The sequence below is a fragment of the Oncorhynchus masou genome, chromosome 31 (assembly GCF_036934945.1).
Source record: "Oncorhynchus masou masou isolate Uvic2021 chromosome 31, UVic_Omas_1.1, whole genome shotgun sequence".
Lineage (NCBI taxonomy): Eukaryota > Metazoa > Chordata > Actinopteri > Salmoniformes > Salmonidae > Oncorhynchus > Oncorhynchus masou.
This window is the reverse complement of record NC_088242.1, coordinates 100,644,773-100,671,636: the sequence shown is the minus strand read 5'-3', so window position 1 is coordinate 100,671,636 and position 26,864 is coordinate 100,644,773. Positions and strand designations below refer to the sequence as shown.

At 47.4% G+C, this 26,864-nt stretch overlaps 1 protein-coding gene across 1 annotated transcript in view; it reads right to left on the bottom strand.

The window, feature by feature from the left end:
- Positions 1-26,864, bottom strand: part of tubgcp5 (tubulin gamma complex component 5) — a 69,600-nt gene that overhangs the window by 6,177 nt on the left and 36,559 nt on the right. Inside the window, exons 13-20 of the mRNA XM_064952672.1 lie at positions 23,776-24,041; positions 19,911-20,109; positions 17,647-17,835; positions 14,810-14,992; positions 13,678-13,762; positions 5,196-5,316; positions 3,559-3,707; positions 1,850-1,975 (exon numbers count right to left, since the gene is read on the bottom strand). Coding sequence (XP_064808744.1) covers positions 1,850-1,975; positions 3,559-3,707; positions 5,196-5,316; positions 13,678-13,762; positions 14,810-14,992; positions 17,647-17,835; positions 19,911-20,109; positions 23,776-24,041 — 1,318 coding nt within the window. The remainder of the gene's footprint in view (positions 1-1,849; positions 1,976-3,558; positions 3,708-5,195; positions 5,317-13,677; positions 13,763-14,809; positions 14,993-17,646; positions 17,836-19,910; positions 20,110-23,775; positions 24,042-26,864) is intronic.

The window sequence follows — 26,864 nt, the reverse complement described above, 5'->3', positions numbered from 1 at the left end:
TTGAAGATGAAACGTGGCTGGGTCTTTCAGCATGACAATGATCCCAAACACACCGCCCGGGCAACGAAGGAGTGGCTTCAGCATTTCAAGGTCCTGGAGTGGCCGAGCCAGTCTCCAGATCTCAACCTCATAGAAAATCTTTGGAGGGAGTTGAAAGTCCGTGTTACCCAGCAACAGCCCCAAAACATCACTGCTCTAGAGGAGATCTGCATGGAGGAATGGGCCAAAAGACCAGCAACAGTGTGTGAAAACCTTGTGAAGACTTACAGAAAACGTTTGACCTCTGTCATTGCCAACAAAGGGTATATAACAAAGTATTGAGAAAAACTTTTGTTATTGACCAAATACTTATTTTCCACCATAATTTGCAAATAAACTCACTAAAAATCCTACAATGTGATTTTCTGGATTTTTTTTCTCATTTTGTCTGACATAGTTGAAGTGTACCTATGATGAAAATTACAGGCCTCTCATCTTTTTAAGTGGGAGAACTTGCACAATTGGTGGCTGACTAAATACTTTTTTGCCCCACTGTATACATCTAGCAGGCAGGTCTACATCTAGCGGACAGGTATACATCTAGTGGACAGGTTTCTGTAGCAAAGGTAGACCAGTATCTAGTAGTACAGCTATCGAGTGGACAGGTATTGTCAAACATCTCATTCCAATATTATGGACATTCATATGGAGTTGGTCCCTCCTTTGTTGCTATAACAGCCTCCACTCTTGTGGGATGGTTTTCCACTATGTTGGACATGTGCACTTCAACATGGGTAGCACCTTCATAGGATGCTACCTTTCCAACAAGTCATTTCGATTAAATTTCTGCCCTGCTGGAGCTGCCCAGGTCAACAGTAAGTGCAGTTATTGTGAAGTGGAAACGTAAAGGAGCATCAACGGCTCAGCTGCAAAGTGGTAGGCCACACAAGCTCACAGAACGGGACCACTGAAGCGTGTAGAGCGTAAAAATCTTCTGTCCTCGGTTGCAACACTCACTACCGCGTTCCAAACTGCCTCTGGAAGCAACGTCAGCAGAATAACTGTTCGTCTGAAGCTTCATGAAATGGGTTTCCATGGCCGAGCAGCCGCACACAAGCCTAAGATCACCATGCGCAATGCCAAGCGTTGACTGGAGTGGTGTAAAGCTCGCCGCCATTGGAGCAGTGGAAACACGTTCTCTGGAGTGATGAATCACGCTTAACCATCAGGCAGTCCGAAGGACAAATCTGGGTTTGGCGGATGCCAGGAGAACGCTACCTACCCCAATGCATAGTGTCAACTGTAAAGTTTGGTGGGGGAGGAATAATGGTCTGGGTCTGTTTTTCATGGTTCAGGCCGCCTTAGTTCCAGTGAAGGGAAATCTTAACGCGACAGTATACAATGACATTATAGATGATTCTGTGCTTCCAACTTTGTAGCAACAGTTTGGGGAAGGACCTTTCCTGTTTAAGCATGACAATTCCCCCGTGCACAAAGCGAGGTCCATACAGAAATGGTTTGTCAAGAGCAGTGTGGAAGAACTTGACTGGCCTGCACAGAGCCCTGACCTCAACCCCATCAAAACCTTTGGAATGAATTGGAACGCCGACTGCGAGCCAGGCCTAATCGTCCAACATCAGTGCCCGATCTCACTAATGCTCGTGGCTGAATGGAAGCAAGTCCACTCAGCAATGTTCCAACATTTAATGGAAAGCCTTTCCAGAAGGATGCTGTTATAGCAGCAAAGGTGCACCATAGGCATTAGCTTATGATTTTGGAATGAGATGTTTGACGAGCAGGTGTCCACATACTGTTGGGTAATATAGTGTATATAGTGGATCAGTATCTATAAGACAGGTATCCATCTTACCTTCTCTCGCAATAGACAGCGGTCGTGGATAGTGGACAGGTATCTATAGTGGATCTTAATCAGCTGGTCCAGGTCTTTAGCCTCCTGGACTTGGTGCTGGAACTCCAGACCAGTGCTGTGAAGAATCTAACAAGACAGGGATATCGCCAAGTACGATATGGAACGTTTAGATATTGACCAGAAATCTATCTAGACGTGTAATATGATTAGAGCTCCATACAGATGTCTGATGGGAAACTTCTGAACTTCAACTAGCGCGACAACTAGAGCTACACTACAACAGCACTACACCTAGCCGAGCACTACACATAGCCGAGCACTACACCTAGCCTAGCCGAGCACTACGCCTAGCCTAGCACTACACCTAGCCTAGCACTACACCTAGCCTAGCACTACACCTAGCCTAGCACTACACCTAGCCTAGCACTACACCTAGCCTAGAACTAGACTAGCATTTCAACTAGCCTAGCACTACACCTCGACTAGCACTACACCTAGCCTAGAACTAGACTAGCACTACACCTAGCCGAGCACTACACCTAGCCTAGCACTACACCTAGCCTAGCACTACACCTAGCCTAGCACTACACCTAGCCTAGCACTACACCTAGCCGAACACTACAACAATAGCTACACTACAACAGCACTACACCTAGCCGAGCACTACACCTAGTCGAGCACTACACCTAGCCCAGCACTACACCTAGCCGAGCACTACACCTAGCCGAGCACTACACCTAGCCGAGCACTACGCCTAGCACTACACCTAGCCTAGCACTACACCTAGCCTAGCACTACACCTAGCCTAGCACTACACCTAGCCGAACACTACAACAATAGCTACACTACAACAGCACTACACCTAGCCAAGCACTACACCTAGTCGAGCACTACACCTAGCCTAGTACTACACCTAGCCCAGCACTACACCTAGACTAGCACTTCAACTAGCCTAGCACTACACCTCGACTAGCACTACAACTAGCGCTAATACTCGAGCTACACTACAACAGCACTACACCTAGCCTAGAACTACAACTAGTGCTACAACTAGACTAGCACTACACCTAGCCTAGCACTATAACAATAGCTACACTACAACAATAGCTACACTACAACAGCACTACAACTAGACTAGCACTACACCTAGACTTGCACTACAATAGCACTACACCTAGCCTAGCACTTCAACTAGACTAGCACTACACCTAGCACTACAACTAGCACTACGCCTAGCACTACAACTAGACCAGCGCTACAACTAGAGCTACACTACAACAGCACTACACATAGCCTTACAACCAGCCTAGCCTAGCACTACAACTAGCACTACGCCTAACACTACAACTCAAGCTACACTACAACAGCACTACACCTAGACTAGCACTACACCTAGACTAGCACTACACCTAGACTAGCACTACAACTAGCCTAGCACTACAACTAGCCTAGCACTACACTTAGCCTAGCACTACAACTAGCACTACAACTAGCCTAGCACTACACCTAGACTGGCACTACACCTAGACTGGCACTACACCTAGACTAGAACTACAACTAGTCTAGTACTGGCTACTTCTATCTCTTCCAATGATGACTTGAACCTAGGAGTAATACATGTCCACTTTGTGTCCACTTACTCTAGTCATGTCCACTATGTCTCAGACTTCTTACCCTAGTCATGTTCACGGTCTCAGACAACCTCTTACCCTGGTCACAATGTAGTTGTGGAGGCTGTTGACGAAGTGCATCAGTTTGACCCTGAGCAGAAACATCCTGTGGATCTGCTGGTTGATCGGCTCTTTAGCCTTCACCTCCTCTGGTGTCCCTTCCAACCGCTTAGCTGCTACTGTCAAATCTATAGGAGGAAACAATCCAGCATTAATTAACATCTGTGGTGTGATCATGACGTTCAGAAATCCCTGATGTTTTGAGAGAATCTTCTTATTTGACGCCAAGCCAACCTGTCTAAATGACCATCGCACGTAGCACTAACATCTGTAGTCATGGTTCACATCAACACCAGCATCCCAGAAACCCTGGACCCACTCCAATTCACATACTGTTTTTTACCATGTGTTTTTTAGACCAAATTAACAGTTTATAATAATAGTCCAGAAATATAGGAACGTTCTGGAATAGATATCTGTTGGAGAAGGAAAACCATCTCTTCCCAGTAGAGATAAGGGGAACATTCTGGAATAGATATCTCTTCCCAGTAGGGATAAGGGGAACGTTCTGGAATAGATATCTGTTGGAGAAGGAAAACCATCTTGATGGCATTAACTCTTCCCAGTAGGGATAAGGGGAACGTTCTTCAGAACTGTATGTTGGTTTTGAATTCATCCATCTGAGGGGGGAAATTAGCTTAAAATACATAACAGTACAATTTTGTAATTTTCAATTCCCAGGTAGGGAAACTTTTCTAAGGTCATCTTAAAACAGGAGATATTCTAGTCAAGAAGGGTCCTGTTCTTGAACGGACATCAATTCACTATTCCAAATCATTATGTGTTGTTATATATGTTTCCTTCTGTCGACTGTCAATAAAGTTTATAGAATTGAAATTCAAAGTGAGAGAAAGACAAGGAAAGAGGCAGAGGGGGGGAGAGACAGAGGGGGAGAAAGAGAGAGAGAGGCGGGGGGGAAGGAGAGAGAGAAGAGAGAGAGAGAGAGAAGGGAGAGAGAGAGAAGGGAGAGAGAAGGGAGAGAGAGAGAAGGGAGAGAGGAGAGAGAGAGGGGAGAGAGAGAGGGGAGAGAGAGGGGAGAGAGAGGGGAGAGAAGAGAGAGAGAGAGGAGAGAGGAGAGAAGAGAGAAGAGGGAGAGAGAGAAGAGAGAGAGGGGGAGAGAAGAGAGAGAGAGAGAGAGAGAGGGAGAGAGGAGAGAGAGAGAAGGGAGAGAGAGAGAGAAGGGAGAGAGAGAGAGAGAGAGAGGGGAGAGAGAGGGGAGAGAGAGAGAGAGAGGGGAGAGAGAGGGGAGAGAGAGGGGAGAGAGGGGAGAGAGGGGAGAGAGAGGGGAGAGAGAGGGGAGAGAGAGAGAAGAGAGAGGGGAGAGAGAGAGAAGAGAGAGAGAAGAGAGAGAGAGAAGAGAGAGGGGAGAGAGAGAAGAGAGAGGGGAGAGAGGAGAAAGGAGAGAAGAGAGAAGAGGGGAGAGAAGAGAGGAGAGAGAGAGAAGAGAGAGGGGAGAGAAGAGAGAGGGGAGAGAAGAGAGAGAGAGGAGAGAGAGAAGAGAGAGAAGAGAGAGAAGAGAGAGAAGAGAGAAGAGAAGAGAGAGAGGGGAGAGAGAGAGAGAGAGAAGAGAGCGAGGGGGGGGCAGAGCGACAGAGACAGAGTAATACTAGACCTACCACTGAATGCCAGCGTGTCCAGACTGTATTTGGCCCATTTGATCTGCAGCAGCAGCAGGAACACCTGGTTGTAGATCCTCTGACACTCTGAGCTGACCACAATGTCAACAGGCCAGGGCACCTTCAGGACAACCCACAAGAGAAACAGAATCAATCCCAAATGGCACTCTGAACTGTTTAGTGCACTAAGTCCCATATTCCTGTGTTTTCTGATACCTACAAATGGTCAAATTAACTTGGACCAGGGCCCATAAGTAGTGCACTATATAGGGAATAGGGTGCCGTTTGGGGAGGTACACTAGTCACATTTCATCTACTGCAGAGTAAGAGTATAGTGTGGCTGCTGATTCATCTTCCCCCTGACCTTTCCCCCCAGACTAAAGATCCAGAAGCTTCTGTACAGCATCTCTGCTTTACTCGTGGAGAACAGGCTGCTCTGGCCAATGAATGGTGCTCCATTTGTTCAAGTCAGACCAAAGCTGAATCAGTCTGCAAGTTCACACAATGATCGTGTTCTACATAACAGAACCCAATATAATAGCATTGTATAACGCTACGTTATCATGTAGCCGAAACTCCACAGTGCGAGCTACTAGGCAAAATACACAGAGGCTATGCTACAGTTTACCACCATCTGTTCTATAATAGAGGCTATGCTACAGTTTACCACCATCTGTTCTATAATAGAGGCTATGCTACAGTTTACCACCATCTGTTCTATAATAGAGGCTATGCTACAGTTTACCACCATCTGTTCTATAATAGAGGCTATGCTACAGTTTACCACCATCTGTTCTATAATAGAGGCTATGCTACAGTTTACCACCATCTGTTCTGTAATAGAGGCTATGCTACAGTTTACCACCATCTGTTCTGTAATAGAGGCTATGCTACAGTTTACCACCCTCTGTTCTGTAATAGAGGCTATGCTACAGTCTACCACCATCTGTTCTATAATAGAGTATTGGAATAGGCTTAATTCATCAGAATTTCTCTGACCCCTACAAATCAGCCGGGCTAGACAATCTGGACCCTGTATTTCTAAAATTATCTGCCGAAATTGTTGCCACTCCTATTACTAGTCTGTTCAACCTCTCGTGTCGTCTGAGATTCCCAAAGATTGGAAAGTAGCTGCGGTCATCCCCCCCCTTCAAAGGGGGGCACTCTTGACCCAAACTGCTACAGACCTATATCTATCCTGCCATGCCTTTCTAAGGTCTTCGAAAGCCAAGCCAACAAACAGATTACCAAACATTTCGAATCCCACCATACCTTCTCTGCTATGCAATCTGGTTTCAGAGCTGGTCATGGATGCACCTCAGCCACGCTCAAGGTCCTAAACGATATCATAACCACCATCGATAAGAAACAATACTGTGCAGCCGTATTCATTGACCTGGACAAGGCTTTCGACTTTGTCAATCACCACATTCTCATCGGCAGACTCGACAGCCTTGGTTTCTCAAATGATTGCCTCGCCTGGTTCACCAACTACTTCTCTGATAGAATTCAGTGTGTCAAATCGGAGGGTCTGCTGTCCGGACCTCTGGCAGTCTCTATGGGGGTGCCACAGGGTTCAATTCTTGGACCGACTCTCTTCTCTGTATACATCAATGAGGTCGCTCTTGCTGCTGGTGAGTCTCTGATCCACCTCTACGCAGACGACACCATTCTGTATACTTCTGGCCCTTCTTTGGACACTGTGTTAACAAACCTCCAGACGAGCTTCAATGCCATACAACTCTCCTTCCGTGGCCTCCAATTGCTCTTAAATACAAGTAAAACTAAATGCATGCTCTTCAACCGATCGCTACCCGCACCTGCCCGCCTGTCCAACATCACTACTCTGGACGGCTCTGACTTAGAATACGTGGACAACTACAAATACTTAGGTGTCTGGTTAGACTGTAAACTCTCCTTCCAGACCCATATCAAACATCTCCAATCCAAAGTTAATTCTAGAATTGGCTTCCTATTTCGCAACAAAGCATCCTTCAATCATGCTGCCAAACATACCCTTGTAAAACTGACCATCCTACCAATCCTCGACTTTGGCGATGTCATTTACAAAATAGCCTCCAATACCCTACTCAACAAATTGGATGCAGTCTATCACAGTGCAATCCGTTTTGTCACCAAAGCCCCATATACTACCCACCATTGCGACCTGTATGCTCTCGTTGGCTGGCCCTCGCTTCATACTCGGCTCCATGTCATCTACAAGACCCTGCTAGGTAAAGTCCCCCCTTATCTCAGCTTGCTGGTCACCATAGCATCTCCCACCTGTAGCACACGCTCCAGCAGGTATATCGCTCTCGTCACCCCCAAAACCAATTCTTTCTTTGGCCGCCTCTCCTTCCAGTTCTCTGCTGCCAATGACTGGAACGAACTACAAAAATCTCTGAAACTGGAAACACTTATCTCCCTCACTAGCTTTAAGCACCAACTGTCAGAGCAGCTCACAGATTACTGCACCTGTACATAGCCCACCTATATTTTATCCAAAACAACTACCTATTTCCCTACTATATTTAATTTATTTATTTTGCTCCTTTGCACCCCATTATTTTTATTTCTACTTTGCACATTCTTCCATTGCAAATCTACCATTCCAGTGTTTTACTTGCTATATTGTATTTACTTTGCCACCATGGCCTTTTTTTTGCCTTTACCTCCCTTATCTCACCTCATTTGCCCACATCGTATATAGACTTGTTTATACTGTATTATTGACTGTATGTTTGTTTTACTCCATGTGTAACTCTGTGTCGTTGTATGTGTCGAACTGCTTTGCTTTATCTTGGCCAGGTCGCAATTGTAAATGAGAACTTGTTCTCAACTTGCCTACCTGGTTAAATAAAGCTGAAATAAATAAAATAAATAAAGTGTGTTTGCGCCAATCTCAGTGAACTAATCCATTACGGTTGCCTAGACTAAAAGCCAATTCATGCTCGATTCGGAAATGTGGTAGGAGGCGCCATATGGAGGCTGTGATGCAATTGGAAGCCATATGGAGCCTGTGATTCGGCCTGTAGAGCTCTGTACCGCATCGCCATGCCCCCCCCCCCCAAAATGTTGTAACAATGCAGAGGGCTCTGGAGGGCTCTGCTCCGCATTGACGTGATTGGCGGACGGTCGGTGGGGGCGTTACATCCTGTAGAAAACACTAACTCACTTCCTTGACAACAGCTCTGCAATGCTCAGCAAAGCGCAGGAAGTATGAACGCCCTTCTGCTGAGGCCGTCTCACCATAAACGCTGCACGGCCAATGGAAACGTCAGATTGACCATGCGACCAGTTGCACTTCCTCTCTCCTGCCAATTTGTGCACATTTACTGTTTCATAACTTCACTGCGTGAATTGTTTGTGTTTGATTGTTAGTGCATATCAATTCCCCATTACATATATCACCTGTACGATATTTACCCTTCATTCCTATCATTTAAAAAACATCTACAATGGTAATGTATTTTAGCACTTTCAATATTATTATTCCAGTCTTCCTGTTCTCATTGTCTGGAGTGGACACATGGTTTGCAGAGAGTACAACCTATGGTACACTTATGAGAAACAAGTTCTGGTTTATTTCATTCCATTGCTGAGTTTTGTCAAATTAGTAGTTGTCTTTTGTTTGGAGCGTTCCTGTCAATGTTGAGTAAGGACACGCAGGGAGAGAAGTAGGGAAATGTAGGCCAGGTAGGCATATAAAATGTGCCCATTTGGCGATCTGATAGTATTTATGATTGGCTTAACGCCCCACCAATAACCTGTGGAGCTTTTCAAAGTGAAGTTATCACCTCAAACATCAAGAAAACGAAAGTCTGTTTTCACATCCACTGAGAATTACAATAGTTCCTCAATGTATTTCAAAAATCATTCCAGTTCTCTCTCTTTCCAATAACCACTCTGCATGAAAAGGGAAAGATGTCATGCTCTGATCCAATGGAAATGTCATAAATAGAACTACCTAATTACTTCTTATCAGTGCTGAACTTGGACTGAAATAGGTTTCAGTACTCAGTAGGTTCAGGAGCTCCACAAAAAGCTAATATTCGATAAGAGGAAGAGGAGCGTCTACTCCACTCCGGTGGACTCCTGCTCAAGTCAACCACTGCTTCTTATCCCTTGATCAAATAGTCTACAGCTGTGTCTGTCCTGATCCCACTGGAGCTGGAAGCTCTGAGGGCCCAGAATATTTGATACAATGTTGCAACTTCACTTCCACAAGCTTCAGGTTTGACCAAGGTTAATAGTAGATACAATGTTGCAACTTCACTTCCACAAGCTTCAGGTTTGATCAAGGTTAATAGTAGATACAAACTTCACTGCAGCCAAACTTCACTTCCACAAGCTTCAGGTTTGACCAAGGTTAATAGTAGATACAATGTTGCAACTTCACTTCCACAAGCTTCAAGTTTGACCAAGGTTAATAGTAGATACAATGTTGCAACTTCACTTCCACAAGCTTCAAGTTTGACCAAGGTTAATAGTAGATACAATGTTGCAACTTCACTTCCACAAGCTTCAAGTTTGACCAAGGTTAATAGTAGATACAATGTTGCAACTACACTTCCACAAGCTTCAGGTTTGACCAAGGTTAATAGTAGATACAATGTTTCAACTTCACTTCCACAAGCTTCAGGTTTGACCAAGGTTAATAGTAGATACAAACTTCACTGCAGCCAAACTTCACTTCCACAAGCTTCAGGTTTGACCAAGGTTAATAGTAGATACAATGTTGCAACTTCACTTCCACAAGCTTCAAGTTTGACCAAGGTTAATAGTAGATACAATGTTGCAACTTCACTTCCACAAGCTTCAAGTTTGACCAAGGTTAATAGTAGATACAATGTTGCAACTTCACTTCCACAAGCTTCAAGTTTGACCAAGGTTAATAGTAGATACAATGTTGCAACTACACTTCCACAAGCTTCAGGTTTGACCAAGGTTAATAGTAGATACAATGTTTCAACTTCACTTCCACAAGCTTCAGGTTTGACCAAGGTTAATAGTAGATACAATGTTGCAACTTCACTTCCACAAGCTTCAGGTTTGACCAAGGTTAATAGTAGATACAATGTTGCAACTTCACTTCCACAAGCTTCAGGTTTGACCAAGGTTAATAGTAGATACAATGTTTCACGTTGGTTGCAGACAGGCCATGTGGAGCCGATGTGATTTATAGGACATTTATTCTCATCAGGATATTTTCTACCTGCAGGCTAAAATGTTTTTATTTGTTGGCTTTATGTATGCAATTTTTACATAGTTCAAATCAAATGTTATTTGTCACATGCGCCAAATACAACAAACCTTAATGCTTACTTACAAGCCCTTAACCAACAACGCTGTTTAAAGAAAAAACGTAACCCGGTAAAACTTTGACGAATGACAGTGAGAAACGTGTAGGGAAGGACACCACAGAAACGTGTAGGGAAGGACACCACAGAAACGTGAAGGGAAGGACACCACAGAAACGTGAAGGGAAGGACACCACAGAAACGTGAAGGGAAGGACACCACAGAAACATGTAGGGAAGGACACCACAGAAACGTGAAGGGAAGGACACCACAGAAACGTGAAGGGAAGGACACCACAGAAACGCGAAGGGAAGGACACCACAGAAACGCGAAGGACACCACAGAAACGCGAAGGGAAGGACACCACAGAAACACGAAGGGAAGGACACCACAGAAACGCGTAGGGAAGGACACCACAGAAACGCGTAGGGAAGGACACCACAGAAACGCGAAGGACACCACAGAAACATGTAGGGAAGGACACCACAGAAACATGTAGGGAAGGACACCACAGAAACGCGAAGGACACCACAGAAACGCGAAGGACACCACAGAAACGCGAAGGACACCACAGAAACACGAAGGGAAGGACACCACAGAAACGCGAAGGGAAGGACACCACAGAAACGCGTAGGGAAGGACACCACAGAAACGCGTAGGGAAGGACACCACAGAAACGCGTAGGGAAGGACACCACAGAAACGCGTAGGGAAGGACACCACAGAAACGCGTAGGGAAGGACACCACAGAAACGCGTAGGGAAGGACACCACAGAAACGCGTAGGGAAGGACACCACAGAAACGCGTAGGGAAGGACACCACAGAAACGCGTAGGGAAGGACACCACAGAAACGCGTAGGGAAGGACACCACAGAAACGCGTAGGGAAGGACACCACAGAAACGCTGTAGGGAAGGACACCACAGAAACGCGTAGGGAAGGACACCACAGAAACGCGTAGGGAAGGACACCACAGAAACGCGTAGGGAAGGACACCACAGAAACGCGTAGGGAAGGACACCACAGAAACGCGTAGGGAAGTAGACCACAGAAACGCGTAGGGAAGGACACCACAGAAACGCGTAGGGATGGACACCACAGAAACGCGTAGGGATGGACACCACAGAAACGCGTAGGGAAGTAGACCACAGAAAAGCATAGGGAAGTAGACCACAGAAACGCGTAGGGAAGTAGACCACAGGAACGCGTAGGGATGGACACCACAGAAACGCGTAGGGATGGACACCACAGAAACGCGAAGGGAAGGACACCACAGAAACGCGTAGGGAAGGACACCACAGAAACGCGTAGGGATGGACACCACAGAAACGCGAAGGGAAGGACACCACAGAAACGCATAGGGAAGGACACCACAGAAACGTGAAGGGAAGGACACCACAGAACCGTGAAGGGAAGGACACCACAGAACCGTGAAGGGAAGGACACCACAGAAACGTGAAGGGAAGGACACCACAGAAACGTGAAGGGAAGGACACCACAGAAACGTGAAGGGAAGGACACCACAGAAACGTGAAGGGAAGGACACCACAGAACCGTGAAGGGAAGGACACCACAGAAACGTGAAGGGAAGGACACCACAGAAACGTGTGTTTAAAGTAGAGGTAAAGAAACACAGAACACGAAGAAGCTTCTGGACCTTTAAACCGGCTAAAAAAATGGTCAGGGAAAAGTCGGATCTGCAGCGAAAATGTTATCAGTATTGTGGATAAGGTTGGGTTAGGAGACTCACCTTGTAACTGAGGGTCCAACCATCCAGATGATTAATAGTCTGTTTCTACCACAGCCAACCTGTTATCATGTGGATAAGGTTGGGGTAGGAGACTCACCTTGTAACTGAGGGTCCAACCATCCAGATGATTAATGGGCTGTTTCTACCACAGCCAACCTGTTATCATGTGGATAAGGTTGGGGTAGGAGACTCACCTTGTAACTGAGGGTCCAACCATCCAGATGATTAATGGGCTGTTTCTACCACAGCCAACCTGTTATCATGTGGATAAGGTTGGTAGGAGACTCACCTTGTAACTGAGGGTCCAACCATCCAGATGATTAATAGTCTGTTTCTACCACAGCCAACCTGTTATCATGTGGATAAGGTTGGGGTAGGAGACTCACCTTGTAACTGAGGGTCCAACCATCCAGATGATTAATGGGCTGTTTCTACCACAGCCAACCTGTTATCATGTGGATAAGGTTGGTAGGAGACTCACCTTGTAACTGAGGGTCCAACCATCCAGATGATTAATAGTCTGTTTCTACCACAGCCAACCTGTTATCATGTGGATAAGGTTGGTAGGAGACTCACCTTGTAACTGAGGGTCCAACCATCCAGATGATTAATGGGCTGTTTCTACCACAGCCAACCTGTTATCATGTGGATAAGGTTGGGTTAGGAGACTCACCTTGTAACTGAGGGTCCAACCATCCAGATGATTAATGGGCTGTTTCTACCACAGCCAACCTGTTATCATGTGGATAAGGTTGGTAGGAGACTCACCTTGTAACTGAGGGTCAAACCATCCAGATGATTAATGGGCTGTTTCTACCACAGCCAACCTGTTATCATGTGGATAAGGTTGGTAAGAGACTCACCTTGTAACTGAGGGTCAAACCATCCAGATGATTAATGGGCTGTTTCTACCACAGCCAACCTGTTATCATGTGGATAAGGTTGGTAGGAGACTCACCTTGTAACTGAGGGTCCAACCATCCAGATGATTAATAGGCTGTTTCTACCACAGCCAACCTGTTATCATGTGGATAAGGTTGGTAGGAGACTCACCTTGTAACTGAGGGTCCAACCATCCAGATGATTAATAGGCTGTTTCTACCACAGCCAACCTGTTATCATGTGGATAAGGTTGGTAGGAGACTCACCTTGTAACTGAGGGTCCAACCATCCAGATGATTAATGGGCTGTTTCTACCACAGCCAACCTGTTATCATGTGGATAAGGTTGGTAGGAGACTCACCTTGTAACTGAGGGTCCAACCATCCAGATGATTAATAGGCTGTTTCTACCACAGCCAACCTGTTATCATGTGGATAAGGTTGGTAGGAGACTCACCTTGTAACTGAGGGTCCAACCATCCAGATGATTAATGGGCTGTTTCTACCACAGCCAACCTGTTATCATGTGGATAAGGTTGGTAGGAGACTCACCTTGTAACTGAGGGTCAAACCATCCAGATGATTAATGGGCTGTTTCTTTCTGACTGGGTCTATCGTCTCCAGGAAGATGGACAACCTGGAAAACAGACATTGTTCTTATACATTACTGTGACAATAAATTCAATGCATCAAAATGGAAAAAACATCACAACTATTAGCCTATCACAATTGTTGATATTACATCCTGTGTGATCAGTTAGCCTATCAACTCACTGAAATCTCTCAAAACCAGAACAAACCCTAACCAATGAGAGCCCAGTCAGTGTGGGGTGTAACCAATGAGAGCCCAGTCAGTGTGGGGTGTAACCAATGAGAGCCCAGTCAGTGTGGGGTGTAACCAATGAGAGCCCAGTCAGTGTGGGGTGTAACCAATGAGAGCCCAGTCAGTGTGGGGTGTAACCAATGAGAGCCCAGTCAGTGTGGGGAGTAACCAATGAGAGCCCAGTCAGTGTGGGGTGTAACCAATGAGAGCCCAGTCAGTGTGGGGTGTAACCAATGAGAGCCCAGTCAGTGTGGGGTGTAACCAATGAGAGCCCAGTCAGTGTGGGGTGTAACCAATGAGAGCCCAGTCAGTGTGGGGTGTAACCAATGAGAGCCCAGTCAGTGTGGGGTGTAACCAATGAGAGCCCAGTCAGTGTGGGGTGTAACCAATGAGAGCCCAGTCAGTGTGGGGTGTAACCAATGAGAGCCCAGTCAGTGTGGGGAGTAACCAATGAGAGCCCAGTCAGTGTGGGGTGTAACCAATGAGAGCCCAGTCAGTGTGGGGTGTAACCAATGAGAGCCCAGTCAGTGTGGGGTGTAACCAATGAGAGCCCAGTCAGTGTGGGGTGTAACCAATGAGAGCCCAGTCAGTGTGGGAGTAACCAATGAGAGCCCAGTCAGTGTGGGGTGTAACCAATGAGAGCCCAGTCAGTGTTGGGTGTAACCAATGAGAGCCCAGTCAGTGTGGGGTGTAACCAATGAGAGCCCAGTCAGTGTGGGGTGTAACCAATGAGAGCCCAGTCAGTGTGGGGTGTAACCAATGAGAGCCCAGTCAGTGTTGGGTGTAACCAATGAGAGCCCAGTCAGTGTGGGGTGTAACCAATGAGAGCCCAGTCAGTGTGGGGTGGTTGTGTTGCAGTACCTGCTGCTGTCCTCTGGACACCGCTGTCCCACAGCTTCCTGCAGTTGAACGTTGAGGAACGCCAGTTGCTGCCAGCTCTCCTTCTCCAGGACCTTATCAAAGATGGCTGTATAGAAGTCATACATGGTGTCTCCTGCCTCCAACAGGAAGTAGTTCCTCATGGCCTGAAGGTACTCCAGCAGTCTGGGGGTTAAAGGTTAGGGTGAGTATAGGGCTTGGGGGAGGGGACAGGGACACCTGTGCTGGTCAGTCCTACAGTACTGTAACTATTAATGAGTCCCAAATGATACGACATTCCCTATATAGTTCTCTACTTTGACCAGGGCCAATGGGGCTGTGGTGCACTATATAGGGCAGCCCAACCATCTTATTGGAGATCTACTGTAGTAGTAGTACTGTCGTTTATCAGCCCAATCCTAATTTAGCATATCTGATTCAGCTAGTTAAGGTCTTGTTGAGCAACTAATTAGTAGAATCAGGTGTGTTAAATTAGGATTGGACTGAAAACCTACAGGACGGTAAATCTCCAGGAAGAGGGTTGGACTGAAAACCTACAAGACAGTAGATCTCCAGGAAGAGGGTTGGACTGAAAACCGACAGGACAGTAGATCTCCAGGAAGAGGGTTGGACTGAGAACCTACAGGACAGTAGACCTCCAGGAAGAGGGTTGGACTGAGAACCTACAGGACAGTAGATCTCCAGGAAGAGGTTTGGACTGAAAACCTACAAGACAGTAGATCTCCAGGAAGAGGTTTGGATTGAAAACCTACAAGACAGTAGACCTCCAGGAAGAGGGTTGGACTGAAAACCTACAGGACGGTAAATCTCCAGGAAGAGGGTTGGACTGAAAACCTACAGGACAGTAGATCTCCAGGAAGAGGGTTGGACTGAGAACCTACAGGACAGTAGATCTCCAGGAAGAGGGTTGGACTGAGAACCTACAGGACAGTAGATCTCCAGGAAGAGGGTTGGACTGAGAACCTACAGGACAGTAGAGCTCCAGGAAGAGGGTTGGACTGCCCTGAAATAGGAAATAGTTCAACAGTAGTGCACTATATAGGAAACAGCGTGTCATTTGGGATGAAGCCTATACCCACCCAATGATACTGAACCTTGTATGTTCCAATCACCTTAATTGATCAATGAAGTACAAGGGAAGAATGAACACCTGGCCCTGGAGGACTAGAGACATGAGACAGAGTACTGATTGACAGACACCTGGAGGACTAGAGACAGAGTACTGACTGACAGACACCTGGAGGACTAGAGACATGAGACAGAGTACTGACTGACAGACACCTGGAGGACTAGAGACAGAGTACTGACTGACAGACACCTGGAGGACTAGAGACATGAGACAGAGTACTGACTGACAGACACCTGGAGGACTAGAGACAGAGTACTGACTGACAGACACCTGGAGGGCTAGAGACATGAGACAGAGTACTGACTGACAGACACCTGGAGGGCTAGAGACATGAGACAGAGTACTGACTGACAGACACCTGGAGGACTAGAGACAGAGTACTGACTGACAGACACCTGGAGGACTAGAGACAGAGTACTGACTGACAGACACCTGGAGGACTAGAGACAGAGTACTGACTGACAGACACCTGGAGGACTAGAGACAGAGTACTGACTGACAGACACCTGGAGGACTAGAGACATGAGACAGAGTACTGACTGACAGACACCTGGAGGACTAGAGACAGGAGACAGAGTACTGACTGACAGACACCTGGAGGACTAGAGACATGAGACAGAGTACTGACTGACAGACACCTGGAGGGCTAGAGACAGAGTACTGACTGACAGACACCTGGAGGACTAGAGACAGAGTACTGACTGACAGACACCTGGAGGACTAGAGACAGAGTACTGACTGACAGACACCTGGAGGACTAGAGACAGAGTACTGACTGACAGACACCTGGAGGACTAGAGACAGAGTACTGACTGACAGACACCTGGAGGACTAGAGACAGAGTACTGACTGACAGACACCTGGAGGACTAGAGACAGAGTACTGACTGACAGACACCTGGAGGACTAGAGACAGAGTACTGACTGACAGACACCTGGAGGACTAGAGACATGAGACAGAGTACTGACTGACAGACACCTGGAGGACTAGAGACAGAGTACTGACTGACAGACACCTGGAGGGCTAGAGACATGAGACAGAGTACTGACTGACAGACACCTGGAGGGCTAGAGACATGAGACAGAGTACTGACTGACAGACACCTGGAGGACTAGAGACAGAGTACTGACTGACAGACACCTGGAGGACTAGAGACAGAGTACTGACTGACAGACACCTGGAGGACTAGAGACAGAGTACTGACTGACAGACACCTGGAGGACTAGAGACAGAGTACTGACTGACAGACACCTGGAGGACTAGAGACAGAGTACTGACTGACAGACACCTGGAGGACTAGAGACATGAGACAGAGTACTGACTGACAGACACCTGGAGGACTAGAGACAGAGTACTGACTGACAGACACCTGGAGGACTAGAGACATGAGACAGAGTACTGACTGACAGACACCTGGAGGGCTAGAGACATGAGACAGAGTACTGACTGACAGACACCTGGAGGACTAGAGACAGAGTACTGACTGACAGACACCTGGAGGACTAGAGACAGAGTACTGACTGACAGACACCTGGAGGACTAGAGACAGAGTACTGACTGACAGACACCTGGAGGACTAGAGACAGAGTACTGACTGACAGACACCTGGAGGACTAGAGACAGAGTACTGACTGACAGACACCTGGAGGACTAGAGACAGAGTACTGACTGACAGGCGTATTGAGTTTACCTGTAGTCCTTCTTCAGGGTGGTCATGAGGTTGCCACAGCACTCTATGTACCTCTTCTGGATGTGTGGGTAGAGGCAGGAGCGCAGCGTCAGCTCAAAGGTCTGACACGTCACCGACTCAGACGAACGGTCCACGATCACGTCGCCGCCTGAGAACCTCTCGTGGAAGTCACTCTGCTCCAGGTACAGCCTGGAGGGGGGGGGATTAAGAGTTACCAGAGCTGGGTTACTCTGCTCCAGGTACAGCCTGGAGGGGGGGGGATTAAGAGTTACCAGAGCTGGGTTACTCTGCTCCAGGTACAGCCTGGAGGGGGGATTAAGAGTTACCAGAGCTGGGTTACTCTGCTCCAGGTACAGCCTGGAGGGGGATTAAGAGTTACCAGAGCTGGGTTACTCTGCTCCAGGTACAGCCTGGAGGGGGGATTAAGAGTTACCAGAGCTGGGTTACTCTGCTCCAGGTACTGGTCAAGGGCAGTGAGCCTGGAGGGGGATTAAGAGTTACCAGAGCTGGGTTACTCTGCTCCAGGTACAGCCTGGAGGGGGGATTAAGAGTTACCAGAGCTGGGTTACTCTGCTCCAGGTACAGCCTGGTGGGGGGATTAAGAGTTACCAGAGCTGAGGTCACTCTGCTCCAGGTACAGCCTGGAGGGGGATTAAGAGTTACCAGAGCTGGGTTACTCTGCTCCAGGTACAGCCTGGAGGGGGGGATTAAGAGTTACCAGAGCTGGGTTACTCTGCTCCAGGTACAGCCTGGAGGGGGGGGGATTAAGAGTTACCAGAGCTGGGTTACTCTGCTCCAGGTACAGCCTGGAGGGGGGGGATTAAGAGTTACCAGAGCTGGGTTACTCTGCTCCAGGTACAGCCTGGAGGGGGGATTAAGAGTTACCAGAGCTGGGTTACTCTGCTCCAGGTACAGCCTGGAGGGGGGGGATTAAGAGTTACCAGAGCTGGGTCACTCTTTCTGGAGCCACCAAACAAGCTAAAACTTAACATAATCAAGATATTTTAATTAAATTATAGTTTTTCCACTAATTGGTCTTTTGAACAATTTGTATTTTATTTCACCTTTATTTAACCAGGTAGGCTAGTTGAGAACAAGTTCTAATTTCAACTGTGACCTGGCTAAGATAAAGCAAAGCAGTGCGAAACAAACAACAGAGTTACACATAAACAAACGTACAGTCAATAACACAATAGAAAATAAAGATTTTATTTATCTTCATTAGTCATTTAGGTCAACATTGGATCATTCAGAGATCCTCACTGAACTTCTGGAGAGTTTGCTGCACTGAAAGTAAAGGGGCTGAATAATTTTGCACGCCCAATTTTTCAGTTTTTGATTTGTTAAAAAAGTTTGAAATATCCAATAAATGTCGTTCCACTTCATGACTGTGTCCCACTTCTTGGCGATTCAGACAGCTAGCAGAACGGGGCTATCAGCAGGCTAGTAGATGGGCCTCAGGGGGACGTCGCAACGGGAGAATCTGTTGAAACCCCCTCGGGCGGTCACGTCGGCTGACCAGTCGTGATGGATAGGAGGGGCTCCTTGCCGGCAGCAAAGGATCCAGGCCAATTGGCAAAAGAGGTATTGAAGCCCAGGAATTATCTTATGGAATTATTTGGCTAGCCGGGAGAAGGGCCTAGCTCGAGGCTAGCTCCAGGCTAACTGGCACTTGCTTCAGGACAGAAACCCCCACGGACGGTTACCTTGGTAGACCAGTCGTGATGAATCGGCGGGGCTGAGGTTTCAGGGAAATTGGCAAAAGAGGTCATTGAAGCACAAGGATTGCTTGAAGGAATCTCTTCGGCAAGCTGGGAGATGGGCCTAGTTTGAGGCTAGTTAAAGGCTAACTACTATCTAGTTATTGGCTAGCTCCTGAAGGGGGTTCCGGTTCAAAAGTGTAAAAATAGCAGATCCATACCACATTGGGTGAGGCGGGTTGCAGGAGAGTATGTTCAGTCCGTAGATGGGAAATGAGATTTAAAAAAATAAAAATAAAAATAATAATAATAATATATACATACGAAGAAAAACTATGTATACAAGGGACGGGACAAGACAATCAAAACAGACATCCTCACTGCTACGCCATCTTGGAAATGTTTCATCCCTACCCCGCGCCACCTCGGTCCCTACCCCGCGCCGCCTCGGTCCCTACCCCGGGCCGCCTCGGTCCCTACCCCGGGCCGCCTCGGTCCCTACCCCGGACCGCCTCGGTCCATACCCCGGGCCGCCTCGGTCCAAGTAAACTCTCCTCCACTCACCTGGCGAAGTTGATGGCCAGTAGAGGGTCATGTATGTCATCCATCTGTAGATGCTGAGCGACAATCGACTGCATCTTGATCAGGCTCTGCTTAGTGGCCTGTTGCTCGGTTACCGTATCCACGGGGGAGTCGTCCCGGCAACGGAGGCGGGACTGAACAGACTCCAGAAAAAGAGTGTACAAGCTCTTCCTTTCTGCATCTAAAACATACAGAGAACATTAGGAATCCACGCAGTATCATCTAACACACAGAGAACATTAGGAATCCACGCAGTAAGCATCTAACACACAGAGAACATTAGGAATCCATGCAGTAAGCATCTAACACACAGAGAACATTAGGAATCCACGCAGTAAGCATCTAACACACAGAGAACATTAGGAATCCATGCAGTAAGCATCTAACACACAGAGAACATTAGGAATCCACGCAGTAAGCATCTAACACAAAGAGAACATTAGGAATCCACGCAGTAAGCATCTAAATCTGAGAGAACATTAGGAATCCACGCAGTAAGCATCTAACACACAGAGAACATTAGGAATCCACGCAGTAAGCATCTAAATCTGAGAGAACATTAGGAATCCACGCAGTAAGCATCTAACACACAGAGAACATTAGGAATCCACGCAGTAAGCATCTAACACAAAGAGAACATTAGGAATCCACGCAGTAAGCATCTAAATCTGAGAGAACATTAGGAATCCACGCAGTAAGCATCTAAATCTGAGAGAACATTAGGAATCCACGCAGTAAGCATCTAACACACAGAGAACATTAGGAATCCACGCAGTAAGCATCTAAATCTGAGAGAACATTAGGAATCCACGCAGTAAGCATCTAACACACAGAGAACATTAGGAATCCACGCAGTAAGCATCTAACACAAAGAGAACATTAGGAATCCACACAGTAAGCATCTAACACAAAGAGAACATTAGGAATCCACGCAGTAAGCATCTAAATCTGAGAGAACATTAGGAATCCACGCAGTAAGCATCTAAATCTGAGAGAACATTAGGAATCCACGCAGTAAGCATCGAACACAAAGAGAACATTAGGAATCCACGCAGTAAGCATCTAACACACAGAGAACATTAGGAATCCACGCAGTAAGCATCTAACACACAGAGAACATTAGGAATCCACGCAGTAAGCGTCGAACACACAGAGAACATTAGGAATCCACGCAGTAAGCATCTAACACAAAGAGAACATTAGGAATCCACGCAGTAAGCATCTAAATCTGAGAGAACATTAGGAATCCACGCAGTAAGCATCTAACACAAAGAGAACATTAGGAATCCACGCAGTAAGCATCGAACACAAAGAGAACATTAGGAATCCACGCAGTAAGCATCTAACACACAGAGAACATTAGGAATCCACGCAGTAAGCATCGAACACACAGAGAACATTAGGAATCCACGCAGTAAGCATCGAACACACAGAGAACATTAGGAATCCACGCAGTAAGCATCTAAATCTGAGAGAACATTAGGAATCCACGCAGTAAGCATCGAACACAAAGAGAACATTAGGAATCCACGCAGTAAGCATCTAACACACAGAGAACATTAGGAATCCACGCAGTAAGCATCGAACACACAGAGAACATTAGGAATCCACGCAGTAAGCATCGAACACACAGAGAACATTAGGAATCCACGCAGTAAGCATCTAAATCTGAAAGAACATTAGGAATCCACGCAGTAAGCATCTAAATCTGAGAGAACATTAGAAATCCACGCAGTAAGCATCGAACACAAAGAGAACATTAGGAATCCACGCAGTAAGCATCGAACACACAGAGAACATTAGGAATCCACGCAGTAAGCATCTAAATCTGAGAGAACATTAGGAATCCACGCAGTAAGCAGGTGTTTTGTACCATACGGCCATGCTTCGCTAGATTACAGCTCAAGGCTCAGGGATGAGATAGGAACAATTTTATGGTTCCATAATACTGTATATTCTGAAAAACACAAACCGTGTTTTTCAGGCATAAGCAGTACTCAAACTCCCCTGTCTCCCAACTCAAACACATCTCTCTGTACCACACTCTGCACTAGAAACACTAGCCAGGTGACCAATTAGAGACCAGCTACACACCAGCTAAAGATGAACTACAGACCAGCTACAGATCAGCTAAAGATGAACTACAGACCAGCTACAGACCAGCTAAAGATGAACTACAGACAAGCTACAGACCGGCTAAAGATGAACTACAGACCTCTAGTGGAGCCATCGGTCTGCTCAGCCTCTACAGACCAACACTGACCTCTAGTGCAGCCATCGGTCTGCTCAGCCTCTACAGACCAACACTGACCTCTAGTGGAGCCATCGGTCTGCTCAGCCTCTACAGACCAACACTGACCTCTAGTGGAGCCATAGGCCTGCTCAGCCTCTACAGACCAACACTGACCTCTAGTGGAGCCATCGGTCTGCTCAGCCTCTACAGACCAACACTGACCTCTAGTGGAGCCATCGGTCTGCTCAGCCTCTGCAGACCAACACTGACCTCTAGTGGAGCCATCGGTCTGCTCAGCCTCTACAGACCAACACAGACCTCTAGTGGAGCCATCGGTCTGCTCAGCCTCTACAGACCAACACTGACCTCTAGTGCAGCCATCGGTCTGCTCAGCCTCTACAGACCAACACTGACCTCTAGTGCAGCCATCGGTCTGCTCAGCCTCTACAGACCAACACTGACCTCTAGTGGAGCCATCGGTCTGCTCAGCCTCTACAGACCAACACTGACCTCTAGTGGAGCCATCGGTCTGCTCAGCTTCTACAGACCAACACTGACCTCTAGTGGAGCCATCGGTCTGCTCAGCCTCTACAGACCAACACTGACCTCTAGTGGAGCCATCGGTCTGCTCAGCCTCTACAGACCAACACTGACCTCTAGTGGAGCCATCGGTCTGCTCAGCCTCTACAGACCAACACTGACCTCTAGTGCAGCCATCGGTCTGCTCAGCCTCTACAGACCAACACTGACCTCTAGTGGAGCCATCGGTCTGCTCAGTCTCTACAGACCAACACTGACCTCTAGTGGAGCCATCGGTCTGCTCAGCCTCTACAGACCAACACTGACCTCTAGTGCAGCCATCGGTCTGCTCAGCCTCTACAGACCAACACTGACCTCTAGTGGAGCCATCGGTCTGCTCAGCCTCTACAGACCAACACTGACCTCTAGTGGAGCCATAGGCCTGCTCAGCCTCTACAGACCAACACTCCCCTCTAGTGGAGCCATCGGTCTGCTCAGCCTCTACAGACCAACACTGACCTCTAGTGGAGCCATAGGCCTGCTCAGCCTCTACAGACCAACACTCCCCTCTAGTGGAGCCATAGGCCTGCTCAGCCTCTACAGACCAACACTCCCCTCTAGTGCAGCCATCGGTCTGCTCAGCCTCTACAGACCAACACTGACCTCTAGTGCAGCCATCGGTCTGCTCAGCCTCTGCAGACCAACACTGACCTCTAGTGCAGCCATCGGTCTGCTCAGCCTCTACAGACCAACACTGACCTCTAGTGGAGCCATCGGTCTGCTCAGCCTCTACAGACCAACACTGACCTCTAGTGCAGCCATCGGTCTGCTCAGCCTCTACAGACCAACACTGACCTCTAGTGCAGCCATCGGTCTGCTCAGCCTCTACAGACCAACACTGACCTCTAGTGCAGCCATAGGTCTGCTCAGCCTCTACAGACCAACACTGACCTCTAGTGCAGCCATCGGTCTGCTCAGCCTCTACAGACCAACACTGACCTCTAGTGCAGCCATCGGTCTGCTCAGCCTCTACAGACCAACACTGACCTCTAGTGGAGCCATCGGTCTGCTCAGCCTCTACAGACCAACACTGACCTCTAGTGGAGCCATCGGTCTGCTCAGCCTCTTTACAGTCCAGGTTCTTGAGGAGCTGCATGCTCTTCCCAGCCATGATGATCTGTTTGAGGACCGGCTTGAGAAAGGACACCATGGTGAGCTGAGACTTCGATCCCTGCTCCCCTGCGCTGCTCCCGCTGGCTGCGTCACTCAGCTTGTCCTCGCTCTCCACCGTCTCTGAGATACTGTACAAGGTGTAGGTGGCGTACCAAAAGTCTCTGTGATTCACTGGTACGTCTTTGTTCCTGGGTTGGGAGATACAGACAAGGTAGGGGTCAGGACCATTGATTTATATATACATACTAGATTACTAATATACGGGGCGCTGTGTTGAAGCCAACACGCCTCCATGTTGGTACCCCCCACTTTATGAAGGTCTACATTCATTTATACCATGTTTATTCTATTACAGACACTGTACATTATACTATGTGAGCTTTTATATACAAATCACATCATAAAAACCACATTGAAAACCTGGTTGTTTTATTCAATTCAGAGTTTGAAGAGGCATGTCGTATGGAGCCATGTCACATGGATATTCTCATTTTGGAAAAAGACTTTTCAGTGTTAAAGTAGGATCAACTAACAGACATTTAATACGTTTCTAAAATGGCACCCTATTCCCTGTAGTGCACTATTCCCTATGGGCTCTGGTCTAAAGGAGTGCACTATTCCCTATGGGCTCTGGTCTAAAGGAGTGCACTATTCGCTATGGGCTCTGGTCTAAAGGAGTGCACTATTCCCTATGGGCTCTGGTCTAAAGGAGTGCACTATTCCCTATGGGCTCTGGTCTAAAGGAGTGCACTATTCCCTATGGGCTCTGGTCTAAAGGAGTGCACTATTCCCTATGGGCTCTGGTCTAAAGGAGTGCACTATTCCCTATGGGCTCTGGTCTAATGGAGTGCACTATTCCCTATGGGCTCTGGTCTAAAGGAGTGCACTATTCCCTATGGGCTCTGGTCTAAAGGAGTGCACTATTCCCTATGGGCTCTGGTCTAAAGGAGTGCACTATTCCCTATGGGCTCTGGTCTAAAGGAGTGCACTACTACCTATGGGCTCTGGTCTAAAGGAGTGCACTATTCCCTATGGGCTCTGGTATAAAGTAGTTCCCTATTCCCTATGGGCTCTGGTCTAAAGGAGTGCACTATTCCCTATGGGCTCTGGTCTAAAGGAGTGCACTATTCCCTATGGGCTCTGGTCTAAAGGAGTGCACTACTACCTATGGGCTCTGGTCTAAAGGAGTGCACTATTCCCTATGGGCTCTGGTATAAAGTAGTTCCCTATTCCCTATGGGCTCTGGTGTAAAGGAGTGCACTATTCCCTATGGGCTCTGGTCTAAAGGAGTGCACTATTCCCTATGGGCTCTGGTCTAAAGGAGTGCACTATTCCCTATGGGCTCTGGTCTAAAGGAGTGCACTATTCCCTATGGGCTCTGGTCTAAAGGAGTGCACTATTCACTATGGGCTCTGGTCTAAAGGAGTGCACTATTCCCTATGGGCTCTGGTCTAAAGGAGTGCACTATTCCCTATGGGCTCTGGTCTAAAGGAGTGCACTACTACCTATGGGCTCTGGTCTAAAGGAGTGCACTATTCCCTATGGGCTCTGGTATAAAGTAGTTCCCTATTCCCTATGGGCTCTGGTGTAAAGGAGTGCACTATTCCCTATGGGCTCTGGTCTAAAGGAGTGCACTATTCCCTATGGGCTCTGGTCTAAAGTAGTGCACTATTCCCTATGGGCTCTGGTCTAAAGGAGTGCACTATTCCCTATGGGCTCTGGTCTAAAGGAGTGCACTACTCCCTATGGGCTCTGGTCTAAAGGAGTGCACTACTCCCTATGGGCTCTGGTCTAAAGTAGTGCACTATTCCCTATGGGCTCTGGTCTAAAGTAGTTCCCTATTCCCCATGGGCTCTGGTGTAAAATAGTTCCCTATTCCCCATGGGCTCTGGTGTAAAATAGTTCCCTATTCCCCATGGGCTCTGGTGTAAAATAGTTCCCTATTCCCCATGGGCTCTGGTGTAAAATAGTTCCCTATTCCCTATGGGATCTGGTGTAAAATAGTTCCCTATTCCCCATGGGCTCTGGTGTAAAATAGTTCCCTATTCCCCATGGGCTCTGGTGTAAAATAGTTCCCTATTCCCCATGGGCTCTGGTGTAAAATAGTTCCCTATTCCCCATGGGCTCTGGGTGTAAAATAGTTCCCTATTCCCCATGGGCTCTGGTGTAAAGTAGTTCCCTATTCCCCATGGGCTCTGGTGTAAAATAGTTCCCTATTCCCCATGGGCTCTGGTGTAAAATAGTTCCCTATTCCCCATGGGCTCTGGTGTAAAATAGTTCCCTATTCCCCATGGGCTCTGGTGTAAAATAGTTCCCTATTCCCCATGGGCTCTGGTGTAAAATAGTTCCCTATTCCCTATGGGCTCTGGTGTAAAGTAGTTCCCTATTCCCCATGGGCTCTGGTGTAAAATAGTTCCCTATTCCCCATGGGCTCTGGTGTAAAATAGTTCCCTATTCCCCATGGGCTCTGGTGTAAAGTAGTTCCCTATTCCCCATGGGCTCTGGTGTAAAGTAGTTCCCTATTCCCCATGGGCTCTGGTGTAAAATAGTTCCCTATTCCCTATGGGATCTGGTGTAAAGTAGTTCCCTATTCCCTATGGGCTCTGGTGTAAAGTAGTTCCCTATTCCCCATGGGCTCTGGTCTAAAGTAGTTCCCTATTCCCCATGGGCTCTGGTGTAAAGTAGGTCCCTATTCCCCATGGGCTCTGGTGTAAAGTAGTTCCCTATTCCCCATGGGCTCTGGTCTAAAGTAGTTCCCTATTCCCCATGGGCTCTGGTCTAAAGTAGTTCCCTATTCCCCATGGGCTCTGGTGTAAAGTAGTTCCCTATTCCCCATGGGCTCTGGTGTAAAGTAGTTCCCTATTCCCCATGGGCTCTGGTGTAAAATAGTTCCCTATTCCCTATGGGCTCTGGTGTAAAATAGTTCCCTATTCCCTATGGGCTCTGGTGTAAAGTAGTTCCCCATTCACCTTGGGCTCTGGTCTAAAGTAGTTCCCTATTCCCCATGGGCT